Source organism: Zonotrichia leucophrys, chromosome 23 (assembly GCF_028769735.1).
Source record: "Zonotrichia leucophrys gambelii isolate GWCS_2022_RI chromosome 23, RI_Zleu_2.0, whole genome shotgun sequence".
NCBI lineage: Eukaryota > Metazoa > Chordata > Aves > Passeriformes > Passerellidae > Zonotrichia > Zonotrichia leucophrys.
This window is the reverse complement of record NC_088192.1, coordinates 1,711,248-1,737,958: the sequence shown is the minus strand read 5'-3', so window position 1 is coordinate 1,737,958 and position 26,711 is coordinate 1,711,248. Positions and strand designations below refer to the sequence as shown.

The 26,711-nt window shown below is 63.7% G+C and overlaps 1 protein-coding gene across 2 annotated transcripts; it reads left to right on the top strand.

The window, feature by feature from the left end:
* The first annotated feature begins 9,315 nt into the window (after positions 1 to 9,315).
* On the top strand, positions 9,316 to 26,653 carry NHSL3 (NHS like 3). 2 transcript variants are annotated; one of them, XM_064731799.1, is made up of 7 exons: positions 9,316 to 9,544; positions 18,289 to 18,444; positions 20,934 to 20,989; positions 22,112 to 22,229; positions 22,563 to 22,679; positions 22,767 to 25,607; positions 25,821 to 26,653. In XM_064731799.1, exons 1-7 carry the CDS (start codon positions 9,457 to 9,459, stop codon positions 25,841 to 25,843), a joined length of 3,399 nt encoding a protein of 1,132 aa, XP_064587869.1. In that variant the 5' UTR covers positions 9,316 to 9,456; the 3' UTR covers positions 25,844 to 26,653. The 2 variants fall into 2 exon arrangements, with proteins under 2 accessions (XP_064587869.1, XP_064587871.1); XM_064731801.1 differs by lacking the exon at positions 9,316 to 9,544 and adding an exon at positions 16,531 to 16,927.
* Positions 26,654 to 26,711: the final 58 nt, after the last annotated feature.

Genomic DNA, 26,711 nt, shown 5'->3' with positions numbered 1-26,711 from the left:
AGCGTCCGGGAAGGATGTGGCTCCAGCAGAGCCAGCAGGAAACACAGAGACCCAAACCCTGGGAGCCAGGAGCGTGGAAATGCAGCAGAAAACCAGCTGGGTTCTTGTTGGGATCCTTCCCTTGGCTTTGGGACGTTCCTGTCACCAACCTGCTGCTGCTCCAGCCCAGTCCCTGCTTGTCCCATTGTCCCCTCTCAGCTGGATCATGGAACATAAAATGGTTTGTGTTGGAAGGGAACTTAAAATTCATTTTGTTCCAACCCCTGCCATGGGCAGGGACACCTTCCACTGTCCCAGGTGCTCCAAACCCCGTCCAGCCTGGCCTTGGGCACTGCCAGGGATCCACGGGCTGCTCTGGGCGCCTGTGCCAGGGCCTGCCCACCCTGCCAGGGAAGGATTCATGTCCTGAAATCCAATCTAGATCAGATTGGAGTGGCCATGGAGAGCAACACCAGGGCAGTGCAATCCTTCCCCAGATTGCCTTTCCCAGGAGCTCTCCTGGCCTCAGGCAGAGCCTGGAGAGCCGAACCCCCCTCACCCTGTGCCATTCAGTTTTCAGGAGCTGATTCATTATCAGCAGCACGGAGCAGCCTGGCACAGGACGGAGCACGGTGTCCCCCTGGGCGGTGACAGGGCGAGTGTCACCCCCGGGCCATCAGGTGGCGATTGCGGGATGGGAGGGCGAGGGCAGGACAGGGCTGCCAGCTCCGGCTTCCCTCCCGGGACCGGTACCGGGATCCAGGGCCGGGATCCATCTCCAGCCCCCCCCGGATGAGCGGAGGCCGCCCCGGGATGACGATGCTGGAATTCCGCGCTCCTCTCGGTGTTTCTCCGTTTTCCTGCTCTCTCCTCCCGCTGATGCTCAGCCCCACAGAGGGTCCCAAGGGCTGGCACCGACCCCCGCTGTCCCCGCACGCAGAGCGAGGGGACAAAGCCGGGACGCACCGGGGAACGGGCAGAGCACCCCGGGGAGCCCCGGTGGCACCAAGGGGAAGCTCCCCGGTCCCCACGCCCCCGGGGCCACCTGCGGGTGACGGAGGGGCGGGCGCCGGTGCGGGCGGAGCTCCCGCAGCCCGGCCCCGCCTCGCACAGAAACTTTCCGTCGGCGCCGGGCGCTCGGCGGGAGCCCGGAGCGGGGCCGGGGCTGCAGCGGGAGCCGGGCCGAGCCGAGCCGAGCCGAGCCGGGCGGGCCCGGCCCTATGGGCAGCGGCTGCCGGCGGTGCGGGGCGGTGCGGGGCGCTGCCCGCGGCCATGTCCGCCGGGGCTGCACCTGCGGCGGGCGGAGAGCGGGACCCGGAGCGGGGCGGCGGCGGCGGAGGCTCGGAGGGGGCTCCCGGGGATCCCCCCCGGCGGAAGAAGGCCCGGGCGAACTCGCTGCGCCGGGCGTTCAGCTGGTTCCGGGGCCGGCGGCGGCCGCACAAGGACGGCGGAGGCTCGGGAGGGACGGAGGGAGCAGGTGAGGAGCGGGAGGGGAGGTGGCCACGGTGGCACCGAAGGAGGGGTCACGGTGGTGGCCACAGCGGCACTTGAGGAGGGGTCACGGTGGTGGATAGGTGGCACCTAAGGAGGGGGCACGGGGGTGGCCACGATAGCACTTAGGAGGGGTCACAGTGGCACTTAGGAGAGGGCACAGTGGTGGCCACAGTGGCACTTACAGAGGGGTCATGGTGGTGGCCACGGTGGCACTTAGGAGGGGGCACGGTGGTGGCCATGGTGGCACTTAGGAGGGGGCACGGTGGTGGCCATGGTGGCACCTAAGGAGGGCACGGTGGTGGCCACAGTGGCACTTACAGAGGGGTCACAGTGGTGGCCACAGCAGAGGTGGATGAGGAGATTTCAGGGTGCTGCTCGAAGAGGTGTTGAGGTGGTGGTGGCTGAGGAGGGTCACGGTGGTGGCCACAGTGGGGTTGGAGTGCTGGCAGTGTTGGGTGGTGGTCATGGAGGTGTTGGGGTGGTGTTCACAGTGCTGGCCAAGGAGGAATGAGGTTGGTGGCTGTGGAGGGCTCAGGGTGGTGGCTGAGGCCAAGGAGGAGTCACAGCCGTGGCCATGGAGGAGCTGGTGAAGGAGAGGTCAAGGTGGCGGCCATGGAGGCCGAGGAGGTGTCACGGTGGAAGCCAAGGAGGGTCAGGCTGCTGACCCTGGAGGTGGCCAAAGAGGGGTCACTGTGGGGGCTGGAGAGGACTTGAGGTGGTGACCACGGACGTGGCTAAAGAGGGGGCACAGGAGGGGCACAGGTGGGGTGGAGTTGCTGGCTGTGGTGGCAGCAGCAGGTGAAGGAGGTGGCCGTGGTGGTGGCCGTGGTGGTGGCAGTGGTGGTGGCAGTGGTGGTGGCCGTGGCCATGGTGGCTGTGGTGGCAGCAGGATGGATCCAGCAGTCCCTGGCACGGTCTGGCCGCGGCCCCGAGGGCTGGTGCCGGTTCACTGGGTAGGTTCTCCTGCGCTGAGTCAGAAGGTCACTGGGGCTGAGGGAATTCTGGAGGGATGCCAGCCGCTGCCACCTCCTCCTCCTCCTCCTCCTCCTGGGCAGGGTGTTTGCGTGCTCCAGGTGTGGCCCTTCCTGCCCCAGATATGGCCCTGGCCCCGGCTCCTGGGTGGCTGCTGCCTCCGTGCCCGCTCCCGTCCCTGCCACCACCTCGGCCAGGACAATCCTGCAGGGAAGCTGCTCTGGGTCCCCCCATCCTGGAGCTTTTGGGGATCCAAGGGCTCTGCCAGGCAGCTTTGGCAGAGCCATGGGTGCTGGCTTGTCTGGTCATGCTCCTCTCCTCAGCGCTCTTTTGGCGCGTCCCAATTGAGGGAGGTATCACCCCAAAATCCTGTCCCACCCCACAGTGCCGGGGACACCGTCTGTGTCACAGCCCTGCCCTCCCTGCAGGCACCTCTGGCAGGGAAGTTTTGGCTCTTTTTGCCAAGGGAGAGGCCTCTCCTGTGGCACTCAAGCACAGCAGGGTGTCAGCTGGGACTTTCTTCCTCAGTTTGCTCCAGGGAGTGAATTTCCTTGCACGCTGTGTGGAGAAGCACATGGAGATCTGTGCTAGGACAGGAGTGGCTGTGCAAAGGGAAAAGAGGCTTGGGAAGAGCTGAGCTCTCTCCTGGGCTGAGCCTGAGCTCTCTCCTGGGCTGATCCATCAGATGCTGCTGGTGGTTCCTTCCCAGCTCTCCGTGTGTGGATGCTGCTGCCACAGCCCAGCACTGAAACCTGAGCAGAAAAAACGAGATGTGCCGGAGCATGTGATGTTCCTCTTCACGGCAGAAACGCCCCCAGCAGCTCTGCCAGCCCTTTTTTTCCATTTTTTTTTTTCCCTTCCCCTGAAGTTGTACCGCTCACCAGCTAATCCTCAAAATGCCAAGTCACGGCCTGCCAGGGTCACAGCTCGGGGACCTCGCTGTGGCAGCCAGGGCTGTGTCACTGCACTGCCAGCCTGCTGTCCCAGCAGATACACCCAGGAGAGCTCTTCTGAGTGCCCACAGCCCGTGCTGGTGATGGAGGGGTTGTTCAGTGTCCCAGCCTGGGGGTCTCATCCCCTCTGTCTGTGCTTTTGGGATGGGATGTGCCCCAAATTCCCTCACATCTCTGGGGGATTCAGCGCAGATGTGCAGCGGTTGCAGCTTGTCTGTGTGACTGAATCAGCCTCCCTGTGTGGTTCCAGCATGGAGAGCACGCAAGGAACCCCTCCCTGCTCCAGCACCTCCAGCTCTGCTGTGCCCTCCAGCACACACTGAGGTTACGAGGATCCATCCATCCCTGGCATCCATCCATCCATCCATCCATCCATCCATCCATCATCCATCCATCCATCCCCAGCATCCATCCATCCATCCATCATCCATCCATCATCCATCCATCCATCATCCATCCATCCATCATCCATCCATCCATCCATCCATCCATCCATCCATCCATCCATCCATGCCTGGCACCCATCCATCCTTCCCCAGCATCTATCCATCCCCAGCATCCATCATCCATCCATCCATCCATCCATCCATCCATCCCCAGCATCCATCCATGCATCCATCATCCATCCATCCATCCATCCATCATCCATCCATCCATCCATCCATCATCCATCCATCCATCCATCCATGTGCTGTGGGTGCTGCTGAGGCTGGCATTGCTCAGCACTGCCACCAGGCAGAGGGAGGATGATGAGAGCATTTCCACTTTGGATCAATCCCGTGGCTCCCTGGCTATCAGCAACCCCATCTCTGGCTGCCCAAACAGCTGAGTTGGGAGGAAAAGCTCCCTAATCCCCTCCATCAGCCACCTCTGGGGGACACCAGTGGCTCTGGGATGGGGGGATGGCTCCATCCCAGCTGGAATTGCAGCCTCTGGGTGCTGGATGGATCCATCCCAGCTGGAATTGCATCCTCTGGGTGCTGGATGGATCCATCCCAGCTGGAATTGCATCCTCTGGGTGCTGTGCCCTGTTTGGTGAATGGGCCCTGCTCCATCCCAGCTGGAATTGCATCCCCTGGGTGCTGTGCCCTGTTTGGTGAATGGGCCCTGCTCCATGCCAGCTGGAATTGCATCCCTTGGATGCTGGATGGATCCATCCCCGCTGGAATTGCATCCTCTGGATGCTGGATGGATCCATCCCCGCTGGAATTGCATCCTCTGGGTGCTGGATGATCCATCCCAGCTGGAATTGCATCCCCTGGATGCTGTGCCCTGTTTGATCCCTCTGATGCTGGATGCATCCCTGTGATTGACCCTGTGCTGAGTCCATCCCGCTGGAATTGCATCCCTGGTGCTGGATGGATCCATCCCCGCTGGAATTGCATCCTCTGGGTGCTGGATGGATCCATCCCCGCTGGAATTGCATCCCCTGGGTGCTGGATGGATCCATCCCAGCTGGAATTGCATCCCCTGGGTGCTGGATGGATCCATCCCCGCTGGAATTGCATCCTCTGGGTGCTGGATGGATCCATCCCCGCTGGAATTGCATCCCCTGGGTGCTGGATGATCCATCCAGCTGGATTGCATCCCCTGGTGCTGAGGATCCATCCGCTGATGCATCCCCTGGGTGCTGGATGGATCCATCCCAGCTGGAATTGCATCCCCTGGGTTCTGTGCCCTGTTTGGTGAATGGGCCCTGCTCCATGCCAGGCTCCATCCCAGCTGGAATTGCATCCTCTGGGTGCTGGATGGATCCATCCCAGCTGGAATTGCATCCCCTGGGTGCTGGATGGATCCATCCCAGCTGGAATTGCATCCCCTGGGTGCTGGATGGATCCATCCCAGCTGGAATTGCATCCCCTGGGTGCTGTGCCCTCTTTGTCTGGATGGCCCTGCTGGCTGCAGGTGCTGTCCCGTCATCCCAGCCGTGTTTATTTCCACAATAACCTTTGGAGGCAGAGCAGTGATTATTGAGCCCTGGGGTGGGAGCTGAGCAGCTGGGCCGTGCCAAGGATAAAAACAGAGCAGGGATTTAGGGTGCCCGGCTGCTGGCACTGCCTGGGCTGCATTTTGGGGTGCAGAGGTGAGAAAACAGCTCTGGGATGAAGGATGAGCTGCTGCTGGGATCCAGAGCTTTTAGTCTGGTTTTTTTTTTTTGGCTGCTGCTTTATCCAGCTTTCACAACATTCCTCTTAATTCCTTGACGAAGTAAAGGAATCGATGTTCCAGAAATATTAAATTAGGGTTGGCTTTTTTTTTTTTTTTTTCTTTTTTTTTTTTTTTTTTTTTTCTCCTTTTTTGATGCCAGCTTAGTCCAGCAGCAATGATTTCCTGCACTGGGGTGGGGGATAAAATGTGCTGTTAAAAATAAAGCTTTTCAAGGCTCACAGCTGCTTTGTAGCAGCAGCAAGTGCTTGTTGGGACTGGGGATTTGCCATGTGCAGGGTGAGCAGAGGGTGGAGGGGCTGGGCTGTGCTGGGGATCGTGCTCAGCTCCTTCATGGAAAAGGATTTTAAGCACTGGGAGGCGTTCAAGGAACAGCTGGACGTGGCACTCGGTGCTCTGGGCTGGCTGACAAGGTGGGGCTTGATCACAGGTTGGCTTTGGTGATCTTGGAGGGTTTTTCCAACCTTAATAACTCTGTGATTCTGTGCTGGTGGTGTTTGATGCCACAGGGTGCACGTGAGCCCTCGGGGAAATGTGGGGCCGAGCTGTGGGATCTCCCTGGCCCGTGATTTCCTCCATCCTCTGCTGCCACGCAGGGTTTGGTGCAAACACAGTTGAGCTCAGAGGGGAGAGGAGAGGGATTGCTGTGTGTGTGTGTGTGTGTGGGAATGAGTTTGTTAACCTGCCAGAGGCACAGAGTGACACTGGAGCAAATGTGAGCAGCAGGAATCCCCTGGCTGGCCTGGCCTGGCACGGGGGAACAAAGAGAGGTGTGTCTGCAGGCACAGCCATTCCACCTGGAGACAAGCGGGAGGATTTCTCCCCAGAACAACGTTCCCTGAGATCCGATAAAGCGATTTCTGCGGGGTCAGGTTTCCCCCGTGCCAGGGAGCTCTGGTTTCATAAGACAATATCATCATTGACTGCAGCCCCGGCAGCGATGGGAACAGAACCCGCTGCAAGGTGAAGAGCTGGGCAAGGATGAAGTGAAAAACCATTTCCCTGCCAAGCAGGAGCCAGAGCCTGGGGCTGGGCGTGCTGAGCATGGATAAAATCCACCTGACCCTCCAGCTCTGGGGGCTGGAGCTGGTCCTGTCATCAGCAGAGCCGGCCTGGACTCCGGCTGGAGCAGGAAATCATTTGAAACCCTTCTGGTTATGTATTTCTGTTAATGATTGGGGATCTCAAGTGGGGTTTTGGTGTTACCTTTGCCTCGCTGAGCTTTACTTCCCCGTGAAGGGAACAAGGGCTGAATTCCTTTCTCGTTCAGGCAGCTCAGTGTTTGCTGGGAGATGGGGTCGGGTTTAGAAAGCTCCAGAAGGAGCGGGTGAAACAGCAGGAGGGATGGACAGAGCACCAGGAGGGATGGACAGAGCACCAGCAGGGACAGATCTGCCCCCTGTGACAGCACACAGGGGTCCCCAAGCCTGCACTGGCCCCTCTGACCCAGGGAATGTGTGACTTTGTGGGGATCAGGTGTGCTCGGGGCAGTCACGCCGTGCTGAGCAGATCTGTATCTCAGGAACAGCTTCTCTGCTGCTCCAGGCTCTTATCAGAGCTCTCTCAGGGAATCAAACCAGGGATTTCTGGCCTGGAGAAGGGATTCTGCCTGCAATCTCTGGCCCCCAGCTCCCCGTGGGAGGCTGAGGGTGCTTCCCCTCCTCTCCCCTTTGAGGTTCTAACACAGAGCAGGGAATTGGGGTGCTCAGCTGTCCCCTGAGCCACATTCCTGCTCACAGCAACATCAGCTCTGGCATGCAGGATGAGGACAATCCTGCCCTCAGCTTTCGGGGGGGTTTGTGCCCTGAATCAGCAATGGGGTCTGTGGGGATGCTGAACCCCCCCATGCTGCTCCAAGCCCCCCAAATCGGGCAGGGACCGAAGCACGAGGCCCAGGAGGAGCTGCAGCTCCTCGTGGCTGTGTTAAGCCCATCTCAGAGAAGCCACTGGGTATTTTTGGCACCCGTGGGGTGCCCGGGGCTGGCTCCCAATCTCAGCTGTGCCCGGGGGCGGCGACGCCTCGGTGGCCGCGTTGGTTCCCTGAGCGAGTGCTGGCACGGAGGGAGGGAGGGAAGGAGGGAAGGAGGGAAGGTGTCTGTTTTGGGAGTGGAGGGGGAAGTGTCTCCCTGGATCTGGGGCAGCTCCAGCCTCCCTGCTTCTCCCAGGGACAGAAATGAAGGAGCTGCATTGGGAGATTTGCTCTGGGTGGCTGCAGAGGAGCCCCCTGAGGCTCTGGGGAAGGGTCTGAGTGGCAGTGGTGGAAATGGAAATCCCAGGGGTGCTGAGAGGTGCTGGGCAGTGGGAGGAAGCCTCATCCCAGCCTGGAGATGCCCCTGGCTGCCCAGAGGTGAAATCCTGTCCCCCAGTCCCTGGGCACACATCGGTCACTCTGATCTCCTCGTGTGCCCATGGCCTTGTTTGATCCCCGCTGCCCCAAGGTGGAAGGGCTGTCCTGTGAACAGGAGTGCCAAACAGGGAATATTTCCCCACTGGGTGCCCTCATCTCCCACAGCAATGGGGCAGCAAACCCACAGGGGCAGTCCCTGCCCAGCTGAGCGTGCCCTGGGCACCCAACCGAGCTGCTGAGGAGCTGACCCATCAATATTTCCATTACTGAGGAGACTGAAGTCCAAAGATTAATTCGGTGCTGATCACCTCGGGAGGTCAGGACAAAGCTGCTGGTTGATCTTTAATTTTTTTCCCTTTCTTCCTTCCACCACCTCCCCGGTTCTGTGCCTTTCCCACAAAACCCTCCTTCCTATTTATCCCAGCCTTTGATGAATCACCTAAGGAACATAAACATTGCCAGCAGGAATTGCCCACCACTGCCTGCCTGGCTGACCCCTCCCTGCCCTCGCAGCATTTAATGTTCTCATTAAAAACCAGGAGGGGAAAGTGGCCTTGGGGAAGGGGCCGTGCAGGGGCTTGGCCGGGTGGTGTGGGCAGATTTTGGGGCAGCAATTCCCGGGGATTTTGGGGCAGCAATTCCCGGGGGTTTTGGGGCAGCAATTCCCGGGGATTTTGGGGCAGCAATTCCCGGGGCTTTTGGAGCAGCAATTCCCGGGGGTTTTGGAGCAGCAACTCTTGGGGATTTTGGGGCAGCAATTCCCGGGGATTTTGGGGCAGCAATTCCCGGGGGTTTTGGGGCAGCAATTCCCGGGGATTTTGGGGCAGCAATTCCCGGGGATTTTGGGGCAGCAATTCCCGGGGTTTTTCTGCCAGCCCTGGAGCAGGGAGAGGCTGAGGTGCACGGGAGAGGGCAGGAAGGTGCCGGCAGTGTGAGCAAAGTGCTCGTGACTCTCCGCAGAGCCAGGAGGGGCCGTGGGGAGGGTGCCGGGGGTTGCCACCCACGCCAGGCTGGCATGTGGGTGCTCGCCCCGGCTTTGGGCAGCGGCACGACCCAGCCCGTGGCCTCGGGCGCTTTGCTCCGATAGCCTTGATAGTAACGCTGTCCTACCCCTGGCCGGGCTGGGGGGGTCTCCCCATCCCCAAAACCCACCCGGGGAGGGTTGGAGCAGCTGGAGCTGGGGACAGCCGGAGTGGTGGCATCGTGGCGAACTCCAGGGAGGCGAAACCCCCGCGCTGCTCGGGGCTGTTTGGCCACCGGGGCGTCTCCCCGAGCCCGCTCAGCCTCCCTGCACCACCCCGGCATCCCCGGCGCAGGGATGGGGCTGGGAGGGTGCTGCGATCCGCCGGCTGATCCCGGCAGGCCCCTCCTCTCTGCCCGCACCATTGGCTCCGGCTCGGCCGCCTGCGAGCGAGCGCTCGGCTCCGCCGGGGCCGCGATGGGAGCCACGGCCGGCCCCGGCTGTCCCGGCACGGCTCGGCTCGGCCCGGCCATGTAGCACCGCGGTGCCCTCCACCCGGCCGCGGTGGAGGCGGCAGCGGCCTCATGGGCAACGCGCACCGCAAGAGGAGCCCGGCGGGCACCAAGCCTGGCACCTCCTGGCCCTTCGGCCGCGCCGGGAAACCCAGGGCAGGTAGGGGACACCTGGGGACAGCTGGGGATAGCTGGGGATACCTGGGGATAGCTGGGGTTCCTGGGGTTCCTGCTCTCGGAGCTGGAAGGGATCGCGCTGGGAAAGTGGGAAAGTTCTCCTGTTGGGCTGGGATGGGGAGAATCAAGGAGTGAGGGGAGGGTTTGCTGTGTCCTCCCGGTGTTGGGGGGCAGGATCGGCCCCCGAGCCCGGAGTGGGGCTGGGGGAGCGGCCCTGGCTGTGCCGGGAGCAGCCGCGCTATCGGGACGGGATCAGCTGGATTAGGGAGTGATTTGTTTTCCAAGTGGGATCCCGATCAGTGACTGATTTGTTTTCCAAGTGGGATCCCGATTTTACTGATTTGTTTTCCAAGCAGGATCCCAGCGTCGCCTTCCTCCCGCTCTCACCCCGTGCCTCAGTTTCTCTCTCTGTGCCGCGGGGATCTGGGAGTGCTTGCAGGGGCTGCTCCCCCCTCTCTCTGTACGTCTGTCTGTCTGTCCACACACATTGCCCCGCTGCTTTATGCTCCGTCTCCATGGATGCTGGAAAGCCCAGCAGGAAGCCCGGGTTGGGATCTTTTGAGATCTTTCCTGCAGGGAAAGGGTCTCACACCAGGCTGGACCCACTCGCGGATCAGCGAGCCCCGTGGGTGCCTGGAGAGCTCCCTCCGTGGTTCCCCCATCAGGGCAGGGTGTGCCAGCAGGGAAGGTCTCGCAGTGACATCGAGGGAAGCTCTCTCGCAGTAACATCGCCCCCATCCCGGGCTTGCTGACTCTCCCATGGTGTCATTAAACTGTCCCCGTGTCCCCAGCCCTGCCCGAGGCAAGGAGGAGCCCTGGGAGATGCGTGGGCAGGATCATGGGGCAGGACAGCAGCACCCAGGGGTAACTGGGGAGTTTTCCCCCACCAGCCCTGTGGGATCCTTGGCCCTGCTGTCCCTCCTGCCCTGTGTCCCTTCACAGCAGCAGCCGCCAGGTGTGAGAGCTCGGGGTAAACAGGGCCTGGAGTCAGCTCTGGGGACAAAACCGTGGGAGCAAAACCATCCCAGAGATGGGGCCTGGCATGGGGAGACCCCGCAGGAGCACAGGGAGAGGGAGCAGGAATGTCCTGGCTGAGAAATCCGCTCAGTGCTGGGGGAAACTGAGGCAGGAAGTCGCATGGGACAGCATCCCCTTCACTGCAGGCTCTCCTCATCCTCCCCGGGGTGGCTGCAGGCTCCTCTGGCCGTGCTCTCCGTGCAGGAAGGGCTGGAGCTGCAATCCCCGGCACATCCTCACCCTTTCCACGTGCCTGACCTCCACCTCCTCTCCATCCCTGCCAGCCTTGGCTGTCCCTGGTCCATCCCCAACCAGGACCGTCCCTCCCTTCCCCAGGAAAGCCCTGCTCCACCTGGGATGCCCCGGAGCGGGCGGGATGTGGCACCGGCACAGCCGGGGCAGGCAAGGGCTGCCTCTGGGGCCGAGGGCCGTGGGGTGGAAGGTGCTGAGAAAACATGGGGCGAGTTGTGTTTGTTCTCTGCCCCGGCTCCATGGCAACGGCGCGGCGGCCACAAAGCCAAAGAATTTGCATTGTGTCGCTTCAGCGTTTCGGAGGGATCACCGGCTGGGGGCTGGGTGTGCCGGCCCTGCCGCTGCCCTCTCCCCCTGCACCGCCCTGGGTCCCTCTGGATTTTGGGCTGGGGGACAATTGCATATGGTGGGTGGCAGGACCAGTGTCCCCAGTTCCTGCCTCTTTGGTGACTGGGAATGAATTTGGCCCTGCCGTGCCCGGTGTTGATGGTTTTGTGTTGTGCCATGTGTGCAGAGGTGTGGGTGCTGAGGGTGCCACCCAAGCCTTTGGGTGCTGAGGGGACAGAGCAGGGTCCCCAGGGGCAGGGTGGGCACTGGGGTGGTTCTGTGGCTGATCCCACCCAAACTCTGCCCACCGGTGCCAAACCCGCGCACCCCGTGCCCAGCTCCCCATGCCAGAGCGGGGCCTGGCTCGCTCCGGGGGCATCCGCAGCCTCTCGCCCATGCTGGGGAAGGTCCTTGAGCCCCAGGGAGACCGAAGCCTCTTATCGCCTCCTTATCGGGACTCCCCGGCGGGCCCTGCTGAGTCAGGGCGCAGGAACGTGGCTGCGGGCCAGGCTGCGCCCCGCGGAGTCAGCGGCGATGAGCTCTGGGTGTGGGGTCACCCCGCACCCGCCTCCCCTGGTGGCGCACAGAGAAAAAAAAACCCTGGAATTGTTTGATTTGGAAGGGACCTTGAAGCTCATCGCGTTCCATTCTACGGGCAGGGACATCTTCCACTACCCCAGGCTGCACCAACACTTCCAGGGATGGGGTGTCCGAATTCCTCAGGGGTTCCTGTGGCTGTGAACGCCCCCAGCAGCAGCCGTGGAGCCGCTCGGCAGTGCCGGCTCCTGCAGGGCAGCTCCAGGGTGGGCTGAGCAGCTCTGAGCTCTGTCCGTGCCAGCGCCACGCTGGGCCGGCTCCGCAAACACCCGGGGGCCGGATGAGAGCGGGGCCCGGTCCCGGCGGGGGCTCAAATCCGAGATTTACACAGGAGCTTCCTCCAGACAGCATCCTGCTGTGCCCGGGACACCGAGCCCTTCCCGGTGGCGTCCGGGACACCGAGCCCTTCCCGGTGGTGTCCGGGACACCGAGCCCTTCCCGGTGGTGTCCGGGCAGGCATCTCGGCTCTGACATGCCGTGCCGTGCCGTGCTGCCTTGGCAGGGATGGGACCTGCCCTGCGCCTCTGGGTATCCCCCACCCCGTTTGGTGGCAGCTCCTCTCCGTGTCCGTCCCCACGGGAGGGAGGAATCGGCACCTCCGCAGCTTTCCCTGGAAAAGCCCCGCGGGGTTGGGAGCTGCTGCTTGCAAGGACGGGGGATCCGTGCATGGAAAAAACCTGCAACGTCTTGTCCTTAATCCGTCTGCCGGGCTGGCTCCTGCGGGGAGCCAGGTGCCTGCTGCGACAGGCAACGCCTCTGCCGTGGCAGGAGCACCCGGTGCCCTGCAAACAACGCAGGGACAGCCAGCCCGGGGCACCGGAGGGGCTGCAGACACCGAGGGAAGGACATCAGGAGTGATAAAGCTCTGGGGAATGGAAGGAGGAGGTGTTGGTGGCCCAGCCCAGCCACCGGTGTCACCCTGTGTGTGTCTCCCTTTCCCTCCCTGCGCTCCCCAGCTGGGATGTTCCCGCCCGGATCCGGCTCCTGGCTGTTATTTACCTTCAAACCTGTTCGGTGGCTTCTGCAGGGTGTGGGGACGTGGTGGGATGGAGGCTGTGCAGGGATGAGGCACAGCCGGGCACTGGGGGGCTCCTGCCCTGTGTCCCCCTTTGCTCTGCTACCCACATCTGGGATGGCTCAGGGGGCAGGGGACACTCTGTGTCCCCTCAGGGCTGGCTGTGGGACAGCAGCGAGGTCAGGGCCCCTTGCACAACCCTCAGTGCTCCTGTCACGACAGGAGCCGTGGCTGGAGGCGACTGGAGCCGCGGCTCAGCTCCAAGTGGGATTTCACCCCGCTCCAGCTCCTTCTCCCGAGGTGAGAGCAGGCAGCTTTCTGCGCTGAGATTTAGAGGAAGAAAAAAAACAATCCAAGTTTGTTTTCCAGGTTGAAATTAATTTTAGTTCAGGCTCTGCGTGGGATCGTGTTTGAGAGCAGAGCCAGCAGCGGGGATGGGGCGGTGTTTATTTGCTTGCTGGAGATGTTTTCCTGGCTGGAGCAGCCCCCAGGTGTGGCCCAGGGCGGGCTGGCAGCAGGGGCTGTGTGGCCAGAGCCACTGTCAATATTATTGTGCTCTTACCCTGCCTGCAGTGCTCTGGGTCCCCCGGGGTGTTCCAGGGCGTGGATGCTGTGCTGAGACACGGATTTAGGGAATGGGCTCGTCGCCTTTAGGGGCTCCCAGACACCCTAAAGAATTCAAGGTTGCAAAGGGAGCAGAGGGACAGGATGCTGGAGCAGAAGGGCTGGATAAGATCCATCCCAAATGAGAATATTCTGTGATACTGGAGCACAGCTCCGTCAGGGTCCTGACAGCTCCATGGGGCTCTCAGGAATCGGGTCCCTGGTGCACCCCATTGATGTTATCAAGCAGAGCAGTGCCCAGACCTGGATGGTGCTGGGAGGGACCCCCAGAGCGGTGGGAGAGCATCAACCCCGTGAACCAGGGGGGCTTCTGGCTGCCTTGGCTGCGGGGAGAAGGGGCTGAGAGCAGGACACAGATCCCTTTGGGGACCTCGCAGCCCCTTCCCGCCCGCCCGGAGCTCCCCCCCTGCCCATTTTTGGGCGGTGAGTCAGTGGCGGTGGAGGGGCGGGCAGGAGCCGCCGCAGGACCCGCGGAGCAGGCAAGTCGGGGCAGTGCCGAGCAGGCACGGATGGATGTTTGCAGCCAGCCCGGCCAAACCTGCTGCTCGCAGGAGGCGCAGGCTGCCGAGGAGGGGGACACGAGATGGGATTTTGTCCCCTGGCTCTCTCCAGGTGAAGAGCAGCAGAGAGAGAGAGCTGGGCCAGCACTGAGATGTGTTTGCAGCATCGGGCTGGGTGACCCTGGCTGAGCTTCTGTGGGGTCTCAGCCCTTGTGGAGCCCACTCTGGTACCCCCAGCCTGTCCCAGGCAGGGTGTTTGGTGTTCCCTGTCCCTTCCTGTGCCTTGCTCCGGGGATGCTCTGCCCCCTCAGCAGCAGGGACCAGCCCCAAGCCCATCCTTGAGGAGTGCCTGCCTCCTTATCTGGGAGAGCCGCGCTGCCACGTGTGGCCCAGGCACGTGTGTCAGCCCAGCCCGGAGGGCACGGGGAGATCCGGGATGCACCGCAAGGAATGCGCAGGGGCCGGGACACCGACTGCAAACCGGGCGTGTTGCTACCGGCAGCGGCTGCAGCTGCAGCGGCTTCCCCAGCCCACCGGGATCCCTGTCCCTCTTGGATTCCCCAGCCCACCGGGTCTCCTCTCCCTCTAGGATTCCCCAGCCCACCGGAATCCCTGTCCCTCCTGGATTCCCCAGCCCATCGGAATCCCTGTCCCTCTTGGATTCCCCAGCCCACCGCGACCCCTCCCCGTCCTGGATTCCCCAGCCCACCGGGATCCCAGTCCCTCCTGGATTCCCCAGCCCACCGGGACCCCTCTTTCCCTCCTGGATTGCCCCCGTTTCCAGCAGCTTTCACCGTGTGTTGACAGAGCCAGGGTGAGGCTGGCTGGGTGAGGATGATGAGGTAGCGAAGGTCACAGGGAGTGGGAGAAGCGGAGCTGCCACGAGGCTCCTCCGTGCCCTGGCTCAGCCCTGGATTCTCTTTTGGGAGGTCGCAGCTCCTCCTCAGGGGCGTCACACTGGAGAGGGACACGGCTCCATCAGTGAGGGATGTTCTCCAGGTCCTGTGTGGGCAATGGGCCACAGGCAGGAAGGTGGAGCAGAGCCAGGCTGGCTGCCAGCACCTGGAATGTCCTCACAGCCCTGGAAGCAGCTTCCACCTGGGCTGAAGCTCAGCTAAGCCTGGGCCCTGCACCAGCAGCTCGGGAGGGGCTGTTTCCCTTTACTGGGGGAGCTCCTGGTGCCATGGAGGGGGTCTGTGCAGTCCATGGTGCCATGGAGGGGGTCTGTGCAGTCCCTGGTGCCATGGATGGGGTTTGTTGCAGTCCCTGGTGCCATGGATGGGGTTTGTTGCAGTCCCTGGTGCCATGGAGAGGGTCTGTGCAGTCCCTGGTGCCATGGAGGGGTCTGTGCAGTCCCTGGTGCCATGGATGGGGTTTGTTGCAGTCCATGGTGCCATGGAGGGGGTCTGTGCAGTCCCTGGTGCCATGGATGGGGGGTTTGTTGCAGTCCCTGGTGCCATGGAGGGGGGTCTGTGCAGTCCCTGGTGCCATGGATGGGGTTTGTTGCAGTCCATGGTGCATGGAGAGGGTCCTGTTGCACTCCCATCCCTGTGGGCAGAGCTGGAAGGCTGGACCCTGACCCATGGAGCCAGGAGCAGTGTCCCTGCCAGCTGCCACCACCCATGGCCCTTCCTGGGCTCAGGCTGCCCAGAGCAGAGGGCAGGGCTCAGCTCAGCACGTGGCTGCCTGCTTTGTGCATCCTCAGCCCTTTGATTATGTCCCTTTTCCACTTGTGCTGTGCAAAGAGCTGGGGAGCCTCTGCCCAACCCCACCAGCACCTTCTGGGGGGCGAGTGGGCAGCAGGGCCCATCCTGGAGCAGGTGCTGGTTAAGGCACAGCCAGGGAGCTGCTGCTGTTGGAATTCCAGGGAAGAAATCCTCGCTGAGCCCAGAGCTGCCTGGCTGGGGACACAGAGATGTCCTTCACAAGGTCAAACTGTCCCTTGGGCTGCACAGGCACTGCTGGGACCCTGTGCTGGGTGAGCCCACCCTGCATTGTGCTGGAGCAAACCCTGGCACAGCCCTTGGGGTGCTGCAGGGCAGGGACAGAGGGTTTGGCACAAGGGCACGGGTAAACACTGGGTGCTGTTCACTTTTTGGGGTAAAACGCCTGGAAATGGGGGGCATGGAGCTCCCCCACTGCCCTCCATGGTGGGGACAGCGACTGGCAGTGCCACTGTGTGACCGCCTGGCATTTCTGCCCCTGCTTTCACCTGCCTCCGCAGCAGCACTGGAGCTACTGGTTAGACTGGTCCCAGGGCTGGTTTTCCCCCGTGCTGCCAACCCTTGTGACCGTGACGTGGCCCTGTCCCTAAGGACAAACAGCCCTGGCCCTGTCCTGTGTTCCCTGCCCGGAATGGGGCTCTCCTGGCAGGGTCCTGGGGGACATTGGGGACAGGCTGGCGTGGGGAATGCCACCCTGCTGCCTGTGCTGTGTCATAGCCAAGGTGCAAACCCTCCCAGTTCCTCCCAGTTGGCCGCACTGTTGTGGAAGGGAGGGACTGGTTTGCGGCGCTGCTGTGCCCAGCAGGGTCCTGGGGAGTCCCAGGGGTCCAGGAGGGAGGAGCAGGGGAAATGCTGGCCCCGAGCCTGGAAGAACAGATCCCTGTGGTCTGTGCCGTGCGTGGGAGGAGGCGGGAGGGCCGGGGGCCAGAGGAGGGGCCCCCTCTTCCCTTCTCCGAGGGAGCGGTGGGCGCAGCTGGGGCTGTCCCCTCCTGCCGGGGACTGTCCCCTCCTGCCACCGCGCAGCCGTCCCCGGCTCAGGCTGCTCCCTGCTCTCGAGCAGCTGCGCCGGAGCGTGTTCGCCTGGCCGAGCATCCTCCCGCCCGTGCGGATGAGGACGGAGGGAGGGAGCCGGGGGCCGCCGGCATCCGCCCCGCCGGCACACACCGGGTGAGAGCGGCACAACAGGCTGAGCATCCTCGGGGGGCGGCGGAGCCCCCCAATCCCCGGGGACCAGACCCTCTCCCCGGCCACCATGGTGGTTTTCATGGGCAGGAATCTCTCCTCGCTGCTGGCTTTCTTCAAGAAGAAGGGTGAGTGAGCAGCGGGCAGGGAGGGAGCAGAGCCCTGTCCTTACACAACCCCTGCCCGCCGGGACCCCCCGGCCCACCCCGGGCTGCTCGCCCACCGCAGCGGGCAGGGGGCTGTGCCACCCCCGGGGGAGGGCAGGGAAGGTCACCCAGCCCTGGAGTTACCGGGATGGATAAATCACTGCGCTCCTCTGCCCAGCACATCTGGGGGGGTCAGGCTGCCGAAACTGGGGGAGAAAAGCGGGTTAGGGACGTGATGCTGGGGGGGCTGAGGGTGTCTTGTGCCGCCTGCAGCGATTTTACAGCGGCACGGGGGATCGGGGTGGCAGCACCCGCCGGGCCGTGCCCCGGTGCCCGCTCACACCGCGCCCCGGTGCTGGCGGAGGCAGAGGCCGGCATGGCGGCAGGGCGGGAGGCTCCATTGTTCCAGGCCTGCTCCCTTTGTGTGCGGGAGACTCAGCACGGCTGCCTCGCTGCCTGGCCCTTGGGGGTGCAGGGACACGGGGGGCTCGGGGGATGAGGGGTGGTGGGTGCTGCTGGCGATGGGAGCAGCAGGTGCCCCTGGCCCCGCGGTGCCAGCCTCGATGGTTTCCTGCGCTCGCCTTTCCCTTCCTCAAGATTGTTTTTGTTTTTTTCTGGGCAGGGAGAGTTTGAGGCTTCGCTCAGGCGTGGAGCGGGCAGGGCTGTGCCCACAGCGCTGCAGTGCCAGGGCTGGGTGATGCCAGGGCTGGGTGATGCCAGGGTAGCTGTGGTGGCTGTGGGGAGGGGGCTGCCAGGCTGGGAGTGGAAGATCTGTGCTGCCCGTGGTGTGGCTGATGGGGTGTTCAGCATCCAGCAGCGTTTGCAGCAGGGATTTGGGTCCTCTGGGATCTCTGCCGCTGGATGTGCCTCAGTTTCCCTTTTCTGTGCAGTTTCCAGCCTGCCGGGGCATGGGGGGAGTCTCTGCTCTTGGGGTGATGAGCGAGGCCTGGGAATGACGCAATGCTCTGAAGGGAAATTCATCCTCATCCTCATTCCCTCCACATTTAATCCCCTCCCGTGCTGCCCCTTCCCTGCTCAGCTTCCCCCAGCCCCACACAATTCAGGGGTGAATAACGAGGTCCTGTTACCTCATTAACTCCTAACGAAGGCGCTGGGGAAGGAGGGAGGTCCCACATCCAGGGAGAAAAGCAGCAGAGACATCCTGACTCCGGAATATCGACCGGGATGGGATGGGATTTCTCTCGGTGTTCCAGCACCCTGTTTGGAGCTGAGCAGGATAACATCACCCTGGGGTGGCTGTCACCACCTGGCGCTGTCCCCTGCGGGTTGGGTGGCAGCGTGGCCGTGTCCCCCCGGCCCAGCTGACCCCGCTGTCCCCGCAGGTGCTGCCAAGGGCGAGGGTGAGAAGCGGCTGAGCGTGCAGTACACGGCGGGCCAGGAATGTCCCGACAACGTCTTCTTCCCCAGCACGCGGCCCCCGCACCTGGAGGAGCTGCACAACCAGGCCCAGCAGGGGCTCAAGTCCCTGCAGCACCAGGGTAGGTGTCCCCAGCTCCAGGGTGGCCTTGGGGACACGGTGGAAGGGCTGTCCCCAGCCCTAGGGTGGCCTTGGGGACACGGTGGAAGGGCTGTTCCAGCCCCTGAGTGGCTTTGGGCACACGGTGGAAGGGCTGTCCCAGCCCCATGATGGCCTTGGGGACACGGTGGAAGGGCTGTCCCCAGCTCCAGGGTGGCCTTGGGGACACAGTGGAAGGGCTGTCCCAGCTCCATGGTGGCTTTGGGTACACGGTGGAAGGGCTGTCCCAGCTCCTGAGTGGCTTTGGGGACATGGTGGAAGGGCTGTCCCCAGCTCCTGGCTGGCCTTGGGGACATGGCTGAAGGGCTGTCCCAGCTCCAGGATGCCCTTGGGGACACGGTGGAAGGGCTGTCCCAGCCCCAGGGTGGCCTTGGGGACACAGCTGAAGGGCTGTCCCCAGCTCCATGGTGGCCTTGGGGACATGGTGGAAGAGCTGTCCCCAGCTCCATGGTGGCCTTGGGGACACGGTGGAAGGGCTGTCCCAGCCCCAGGGTGGCCTTGGGGACACGGTGGAAGGGCTGTCCCCAGCCCCAGGGTGGCCTTGGGGACACGGTGGAAGGGCTGTCCCATCTCCTGGCTGGCCTTGGGGACACAGTGGAAGGGCTGTCCCCAGCGCCTGCGTGGCTTTGGGCACACGGTGGAAGGGCTGTCCCCAGCTCCAGGGTGGCCTTGGGGACACGGTGGAAGGGCTGTCCCAGCTTCTGGCTGGCCTTGGGGACACAGTGGAAGGGCTGTCCCCAGCTCCAGGATGGCCTTGGGGACACGGTGGAAGGGCTGTCCCAGCTCCTGGGTGGCCTTGGGGACACGGCTGAAGGGCTGTCCCCAGCCCCTGAGTGGCTTTGGGGACACAGTGGAAGGGCTGTCCCAGCTCCAGGATGGCTTTGGGGACACGGTGGAAGGGCTGTCCCCAGCTTCTGGCTGGCCTTGGGAACACGGTGGAAGGGCTGTCCCAGCCCCATGATGGCCTTGGGGACACGGTGGAAGGGCTGTCCCAGCCCCAGGGTGGCCTTGGGGACACGGTGGAAGGGCTGTCCCAGCTCCAGGGTGGCCTTGGGGACACGGTGGAAGGGCTGTCCCCAGCTTCTGAGTGGCCTTGGGGACACGGTGGAAGGGCTGTCCCCAGCTCCAGGATGGCCTTGGGGACACGGTGGAAGGGCTGTTCCAGCTCCATGGTGGCCTTGGGGACACGGTGGAAGGGCTGTCCCAGCCCCATGGTGGCCTTGGGGACACAGTGGAAGAGCTGTCCCAGCTCCAGGGTGGCCTTGGGGACACGGTGGAAGCGCTGTCCCCAGCTCCTGAGTGGCTTTGGGGACACGGTGGAAGGGCTGTCCCCAGCCCCTGAGTGGCTTTGGGGACACGGTGGAAGGGCTGTCCCAGCTCCAGGGTGGCCTTGGGGACACGGCTGAAGGGCTGTCCCCAGCTCCAGGGTGGCCTTGGGGACTCGGTGGATGGGCTGTCCCAGCTCCATGGTGGCCTTGGGGACATGGTGGAAGGGCTGTCCCAGCTCCAGGGTGGCCTTGGGGACTCGGTGGAAGGGCTGCCCCAGCTCCAGGGTGGCCTTGGGGACTCGGTGGAAGGGCTGTCCCAGCCCCTGACTGGCCTTGGGGACACAGTGGAAGAGCTGTCCCAGCTCCAGGGTGGCTTTGGGGACACGTGGAAGCGCTGTCCCCAGCTCCAGGATGGCCTTGGGGACACGGTGGAAGGGCTGTCCCAGCTCCTGGCTGGCTTTGGGGACACGGTGGAAGGGCTGTCGCAGTTCCAGGGTGGCCTTGGGGACACGGTGGAAGGGCTGTCCCAGCTCCATGGTGGCCTTGGGGACACGGTGGAAGGGCTGTCCCCAGCCCCTGGGTGGCTTTGGGGACACGGCGGAAGGGCTGTCCCAGCTCCAGGGTGGCCTTGGGGACACGGTGGAAGGGCTGTCCCAGCTCCAGGGTGGCCTTGGGGACACGGTGGAAGGGCTGTCCCAGCTCCAGGATGGCCTTGGGGACACAGCTGAAGGGCTGTCCCAGCTCCATGGTGGCCTTGGGGACACGGTGGAAGGGCTGTCCCAGCCCCATGGTGGCCTTGGGGACATGGTGGAAGGGCTGTCCCCAGCTCTTGGGTGGCTTTGGGGACACGGTGGAAGGGCTGTTCCAGCTCCATGGTGGCCTTGGGGACACGGTGGAAGGGCTGTCCCAGCTCCTGGCTGGCCTTGGGGACACGGTGGAAGGGCTGTCCCAGCCCCAGGGTGGCCTTGGGGACACGGTGGAAGGGCTGTCCCCAGCTCCAGGGTGGCCTTGGGGACACGGTGGAAGGGCTGTCCCAGCTCCTGGCTGGCCGGGCGCTGTGGGCGGCGCACGGGGCTGAGCAGAGTCCAGTTCTGGTGCTGGGCAGTGCAGGGGGCACTGCCAGCTCAGCAGCTGCTTCCTCTGGATCCCCTGGAGGGTTTTACCTTCTGTGTTCCCTCCACAGAGAAGCAGAAACAGACCAAAAGTGCCTGGGACCACGGGGACACCAGCAGCCTCCAGGTGAGCCCTGCCAAGTGGTGTTTCTGGGCTGAGGGGACACAGGGCGGCTCTTCTGCCCTCTCTGGGTGCTGTCTGGGGGCAGACAGACAACCAGCCAAGGTGGCAGGACCATGTCCAGGGGGGTTGTGGGGCCTGAACTGGCTGTGTGTCCCCTGGTGTTGTCCCCTTTGCCCCATGATGAGTTGTTTTTCCCATCCTCAGCCTTGGCCTGTCCTGCTCTGCCCTGTGGGGTCCCCCTGTGCCTGCATCCCCCTGTCCCCCTGTCCCTTCCCCACTGGTGTCCCCTGGGAGCCCTGGCTGAGCAGGGGTGACCTGGTGGCAGATGGGGACTGTTGGCCATGTCCAGCCTGGTGCCTGTGTCCCTCCCTGGCTGCTGACGAGGGGAAACTCCCCCTCCTTTGGCAATCCCTGGGCTCTGACCCCGCTGCCAGTGCCTCACCCTGTTTGTGTTTGCTCAAGCTGCTGCCTCTGGCTGGCTCTCAGCCCCTTTAACCCCTTGGAAATGGGGGACTGGGTGAAATAAACCCCTTTAACCCCTTGGAAATGGGGGACTGGGTGAAATAAACCCCTTTAACCCCTTGGAAATGGGGGACTGGGAACCCCAGGATGGGCAGCAGTGAAGTTAACTTCAGGTTAACTCTGAAGTGTCTCATCCCAACCTCTGCCTGTGCCAGGGGTGCTTTGGAGGGGTGGGGACACTGAGCCATGTCCAGCATGGGGCTGTTTGGGATCCTGCCTGTCCCTGTCCCTGTCCCACACCCCTCTCCCAGCCATGGCAGCCCTCCAGCCCTGAGTTTGGGGCACAGCCAGGCTGGGAGCACCCACGGAGTCATTTTGGGCTTGGCACCAGGGCAGCTCCTTCAGGTGCTCCTTGCACACCCCAGCCCCCTCTCTCCTGCCCTCGGGGGGGCTGCAGAGCCATGAGGAGTCCCAGGGGCTGCTCCCAGCCCTGCTCCTGGTGGGAGGACTCTGGATGCCGGCGTGGCTGACTCAGCCTTTGGCCCTCGGAAGAGCTTTTGTCTCAGTGCACAGTCAGTTCGCGGCGGGGAAGGGGCCTGGCCGGGGCTGGGGCAGCTCTGTCCCCTCAGCCCGGGCTCTGCTGAGCCCTCTGTGTCCCCACAGTCCTGTGCATCCTCGGAGGATGACAGCCTGTCCTTCCGGAGCCGGGCAGCCTCCTGTGCCACAGACAGCACCTCAGAGGATGCGCTCTCCATCCGCTCCGAGATGATCCAGCGCAAAGGTACCGGGCTGGGATGGGGAATGGGGCTGCCAGGGGGGCTGGGGAGCATGGCAGGGAGCTGGGCTCTGCCCAAGAGCCAGCACAGGGATTTGGGGACCCTTGGGAGAGAGGAGAGCAGCTCTGGCTGAGTCAGAGCGTTGGGGCTGGGCGAGGGGGATGGACAGACAGACAGACAGTGTCTCCTCCCTGCTCAGACTGTTCGGTTGGTGCCTGTTCCACTGCCTGAGTCTGGCTTATCCCAGAGCACCTCTGGCAGTGGGAAGTGTTGGGGACACTGGGGACATCCAGGCCAGCCCCACACACACCAGCTGGACCCTCTCACACCTCTTGCAGGTTCCACCTTCCGACCACACGACTCCTTTCCCAAATCCTCAGAGAGGGCTGGCAAGAAGAGGAAGGACAGGAGGACAACAGTGCTGGGCATCCCCCAGCACGTCCATAAGGAGCTGGGTAAGCTTTGGGGGAACAAGGGGGGATTTTTAGGATCTGTTTGCCTTCCCTTGGCATCACACTGAGCTCATCTCTCCCTGCTCCCAGGTCTCAGGAACAGCCATGGAATTAAGGGACATCCCGAGGCAGATGGAAGAGGGCCAGCAGGCCGTGGGGACAGCCAGGCAGTGCAGCCCATGCTGAACGGGGGGCAGGTGTCGGGTGATGCCATCCGCATCCCCACCATCGACGGGAACCTGCAGCCCCTGCCCGCAGTCGGCGGTGCCCGAGTCTGCCTGGGAGTGCTGGAGGAGGCCGATGCAGCCCTGCAGAAGCACATCAACAAGGTTTACTACGACGACAGCTTGCTAGGGAGGAAGACAGCGGCCAAACTGTCACCCATGATGAGGCCGAAGTCGCTGGCCGTGCCGGGCATGACCACCTACGCCAACCCCCCGGAGATGCTGGCGGGCCCCGTCATGTCCATCTCACCCCAGGGCACCTACATGTCCAAGATCATCCCCAACGCCATCCTGCCGCCCATGGTGGACGTGGTGGCCCTGACGAGCCGCAGCGTGCGGACGCTGAGCCGCTGCAGCCTCGTGTCGTCCAGCCCGGCCTCGGTGCGCTCCCTGTCCCGCTTCTCGGAGCGCGGCCCCCGCAGCCGCGAGCCCTCCTCCTCCAGCGACAACTGGAGCCACTCGCAGTCCACGGAGACCATCGTGTCCAACAGCTCCACCATCTCCTCCCAGGGCGGCTGTGACCACCGGCAGCCCGAGGTGGGGCCGCATAGCGAGGTGGACACGGCAGCTCGCTCTGACACCGACCAAATCAGCATCTACAGCTCCGCCAGCTTCGCCAGCTCCTGCTCCAAGCCCGCTGCCGGCCTCGCTCCCGCAGCCCCCGGGCTCCTGGGTGTGGGCAGCGGCCGAGCATCCCCTGCCTACAGCACGAGCAGCCAGGCGGAGGGCTCGGACACGGCCAGCCTGGCCAGCGAGCGCTCCTCCACCCGCAGCGTGTCCCTCAGGAAGATGAAGAAGCCCCCGGCCCCTCCCCGCAGGACCTACTCGCTGCACCAAAAAGCTGACGGGGAGCCCAAGGTGCTGGGGCTGCCCCCCAGGCCCGAGCGGCGGCCCCAGCGGGAGAGCAGCGCGCCCTGGTCCCCGCGGCCCGAGCCCTTCAGCCCCACGGGCGAGGATGAGGTGTTCTCCCCAGCGCTGAGCGAGACCAGCAGCCTCCGCTCCGAGAGCCTGGCGGGCGCCAGCTCCCCCGAGGCCCCTCGGGGCCGGCCCGGGGTGACGGTGGTGCTGAGGGAGCCCCAAGCCCAGGCCAAGTGGAGCTGCCCCGATGGCTCTGACCGCACCATGTCCCCCTCCAGCGGCTACTCCAGCCAGAGTGGGACGCCCACACTGCCCACCAAGGGCTTGGGACCCCCAGCTGTGTCGCCGGGCAAGTCTCAGCCCCAGAAGCCGGACCGGGTCTGCTCCCTGCAGTCGCCTGCGCTCTCCGTGTCCTCCTCTCTCACCTCCATCTCCTCCTCGGCCTCGGACCCGACCCCTCCTGAGGTGCTGACCGCTCGCTCAGACCGGTTCATCATCCCACCGCACCCCAAGGTTCCTGCTCCCTTCTCCCCGCCACCCACCAAGTCCCAGCGGCCCCCGGCCCCCGCCGGCTCTCTGCAGCCCTCACAAACCTCGCCAGCGCCCAGCACTGCCGGCCAGGAGCCCTCGGCCAAGCCCAGCGGCAAATCCCCACCGCCATCGCCGCCGCCTGCCTACCACCCGCCTCCCCCGCCGGCCAAGAAGGTGGAGGGGAGCCCCCAGAGCAGCAGTGAGCCCTCCACCGACACCGCCTGGCCCCCGCCACCACCGCCGGCCCCCGAGGAGCACGACCTGTCCATGGCAGACTTCCCCCCTCCGGATGAATCCTATCTCTCCAGCCTGCCCGATGCCACCTCGGCCTCGGCGGGCGGGCAGGCGGCGACACCGAGCGCGGGGGCTGCATCTTCACCATCTCAACAGCCAGAGCCACCCACCGGGGCTCCACAGCCTCCACACCCCGCCGAGCCCCTTCCCACGGCCCCCGTGCCCCCACCGCCGCCTCTCCCGCCGCCCTCGGCTCCGGCCCTGCCGCCCCAAATCAGCCTTAAGAAGGCGGCCAACGGCCCCCGGGCGGAGGCCAAGAAGGAGCCGGTGTCGCGGAGCAAGAGCGGCCCGGCGGCCAAGGAGGACGCCAGCCTGCCCATCGTCACCCCGTCGCTGCTGCAGATGGTGCGGCTGCGCTCCGTCAGCGTGGAGCCCGCGGCCGGGGCTGGAGCCGGGGCTGGAACCGGGCCCGAGGAGCGCCCGGCCCCTCAGAAGCCCGTCCGGCGCTCCCTGTCCAACCGGCAGCCGCCCCCCGCCCAAGACGCGGGGCCTTCCAAGCAGCTCCTCCACGCCGTGCACCTCAAGGCCGCCGCCTTGGCCTCCGCCGAGGCCGCGGAGAAGCCGCAGGGAAGCCGAGCGGCCCAGCCCGGCCCTGAGGGGCCCGCCGGGGATGGGCAGCTGTCCCCCCGGAGCAAATCGCCGGCCTCCACCGCCAGCTTCATCTTCGCCAAGAGCTCCAGGAAGGTGGTGATCGAGACGGCCTCGTCCCCCGAGGCACAGGCCGATCTGAAGAGGAACTTGGTGGCCGAGCTGATGAATTTCTCGGGGCAGCGCTCGGCAGCCCCGGCCGCTGCAGCCCCGCAAACCCAGAGGAAACCAGGCAAGATCCCCCCTCCAGTAGCCAAGAAGCCTTCGCTGGGCTCGGGGCCGGCTCCTTCTCCGAAGGCACCGGGGGCAGAGGCGTTGGGCTCCCCGGTGCTGGACGGGGATGCCAAGGCGGAGGAGAGCAGGACTAAGAGCGAGCTGGAGGGGACGGAGGGCAGGAACGGCGCGGAGCCGCCGGCTCAGAGCCTCCCTGCACAAGGTACGTGGGGTGGGAGCCACGGGGTGATGCTGCTGGAGGTTTTGCCTCATTGCTCAGCATCCTGAGCTGTGCATTCCCAAAGGATGAATTCCCAGCATGGCTCCTGGGCTGTGTTCCACCTGGGAAGCACTGGGACGGCAGGGGTAGAGCCTGTAGGGCTGTGGGAAGCTGGGATTTCAGGTGGCTGATGGGCTCTTTCCTCCTGCTTTCCAGACAGACGGGGAGAGACGGCCTGAAGGATGACACTGCAGGACTGGAGCCCCCATGGACAGGAATCCAAATCTCTCAGGGACCTGGGCAGGTCAACGGATGAGTGTGGAACTGGCAACTAACTTAATACAGGAAGCAAACAGCCTTAGCCTCCACGGCCTTGATGATATTTATGCAAAAATGGTGTTGGTTTCACTTTCCTAAGTACTACAGCTTTATTTTGCTTTTTTTTACTGGACTCGAGGCCCGTGCCCAGAGCCAGCACCTCCTCCCTGCCAAGCTGATGCTCGGTGTGGGTGTGTGGAGCTGAGCAGCCACACCCAGAGGAGTTTGGGGGCCAAAGACGCCGGAGCTGGGGCTGAAGACGCCGAGCTGGAGCCACTGCTGCTGGCCAGGCAGGCCCACGAGGAATGGAAGCACTTTGGACAAAGAATGGGAAGGCTTTGGCCACAATAGCACCTGGGGAGATGCAAACAGGAACAGGAGGGGATGGAGGTGCTGGTGGGGAGGGATCAGGGCTTTGGCTCTTGATGGAAAGGCCAGAGGGGCTCGTGGTCAGCCCTGGTTCTGGCCACTCACCACTGCCCAGCAGGAGGAAGGGCCTGGCTGCCCCTTGAGCTGGCCCTGGGCTCTGGGGTAGAGCCTTGATTCTGTTTCTGTAAACTCGGGTCACATTTTGATTTCTTTGATTGTAAAAAACAAACTAAACAAAAACCAAACAAAACGACAAACCCAACCAAACCAAACTAAACCAAACCAAACCAAAAGCAACTGACCCTCTGCCGCCGAGTAGCTGCTCAGAGCTCTGTACCTGGCTGGTAAAAATGATGACAGAAGCTTGCTGCCTCCTGTTCTTCCTGGTTTATGGTTGCAGGTCCCTCCTGGTGCTGCTGA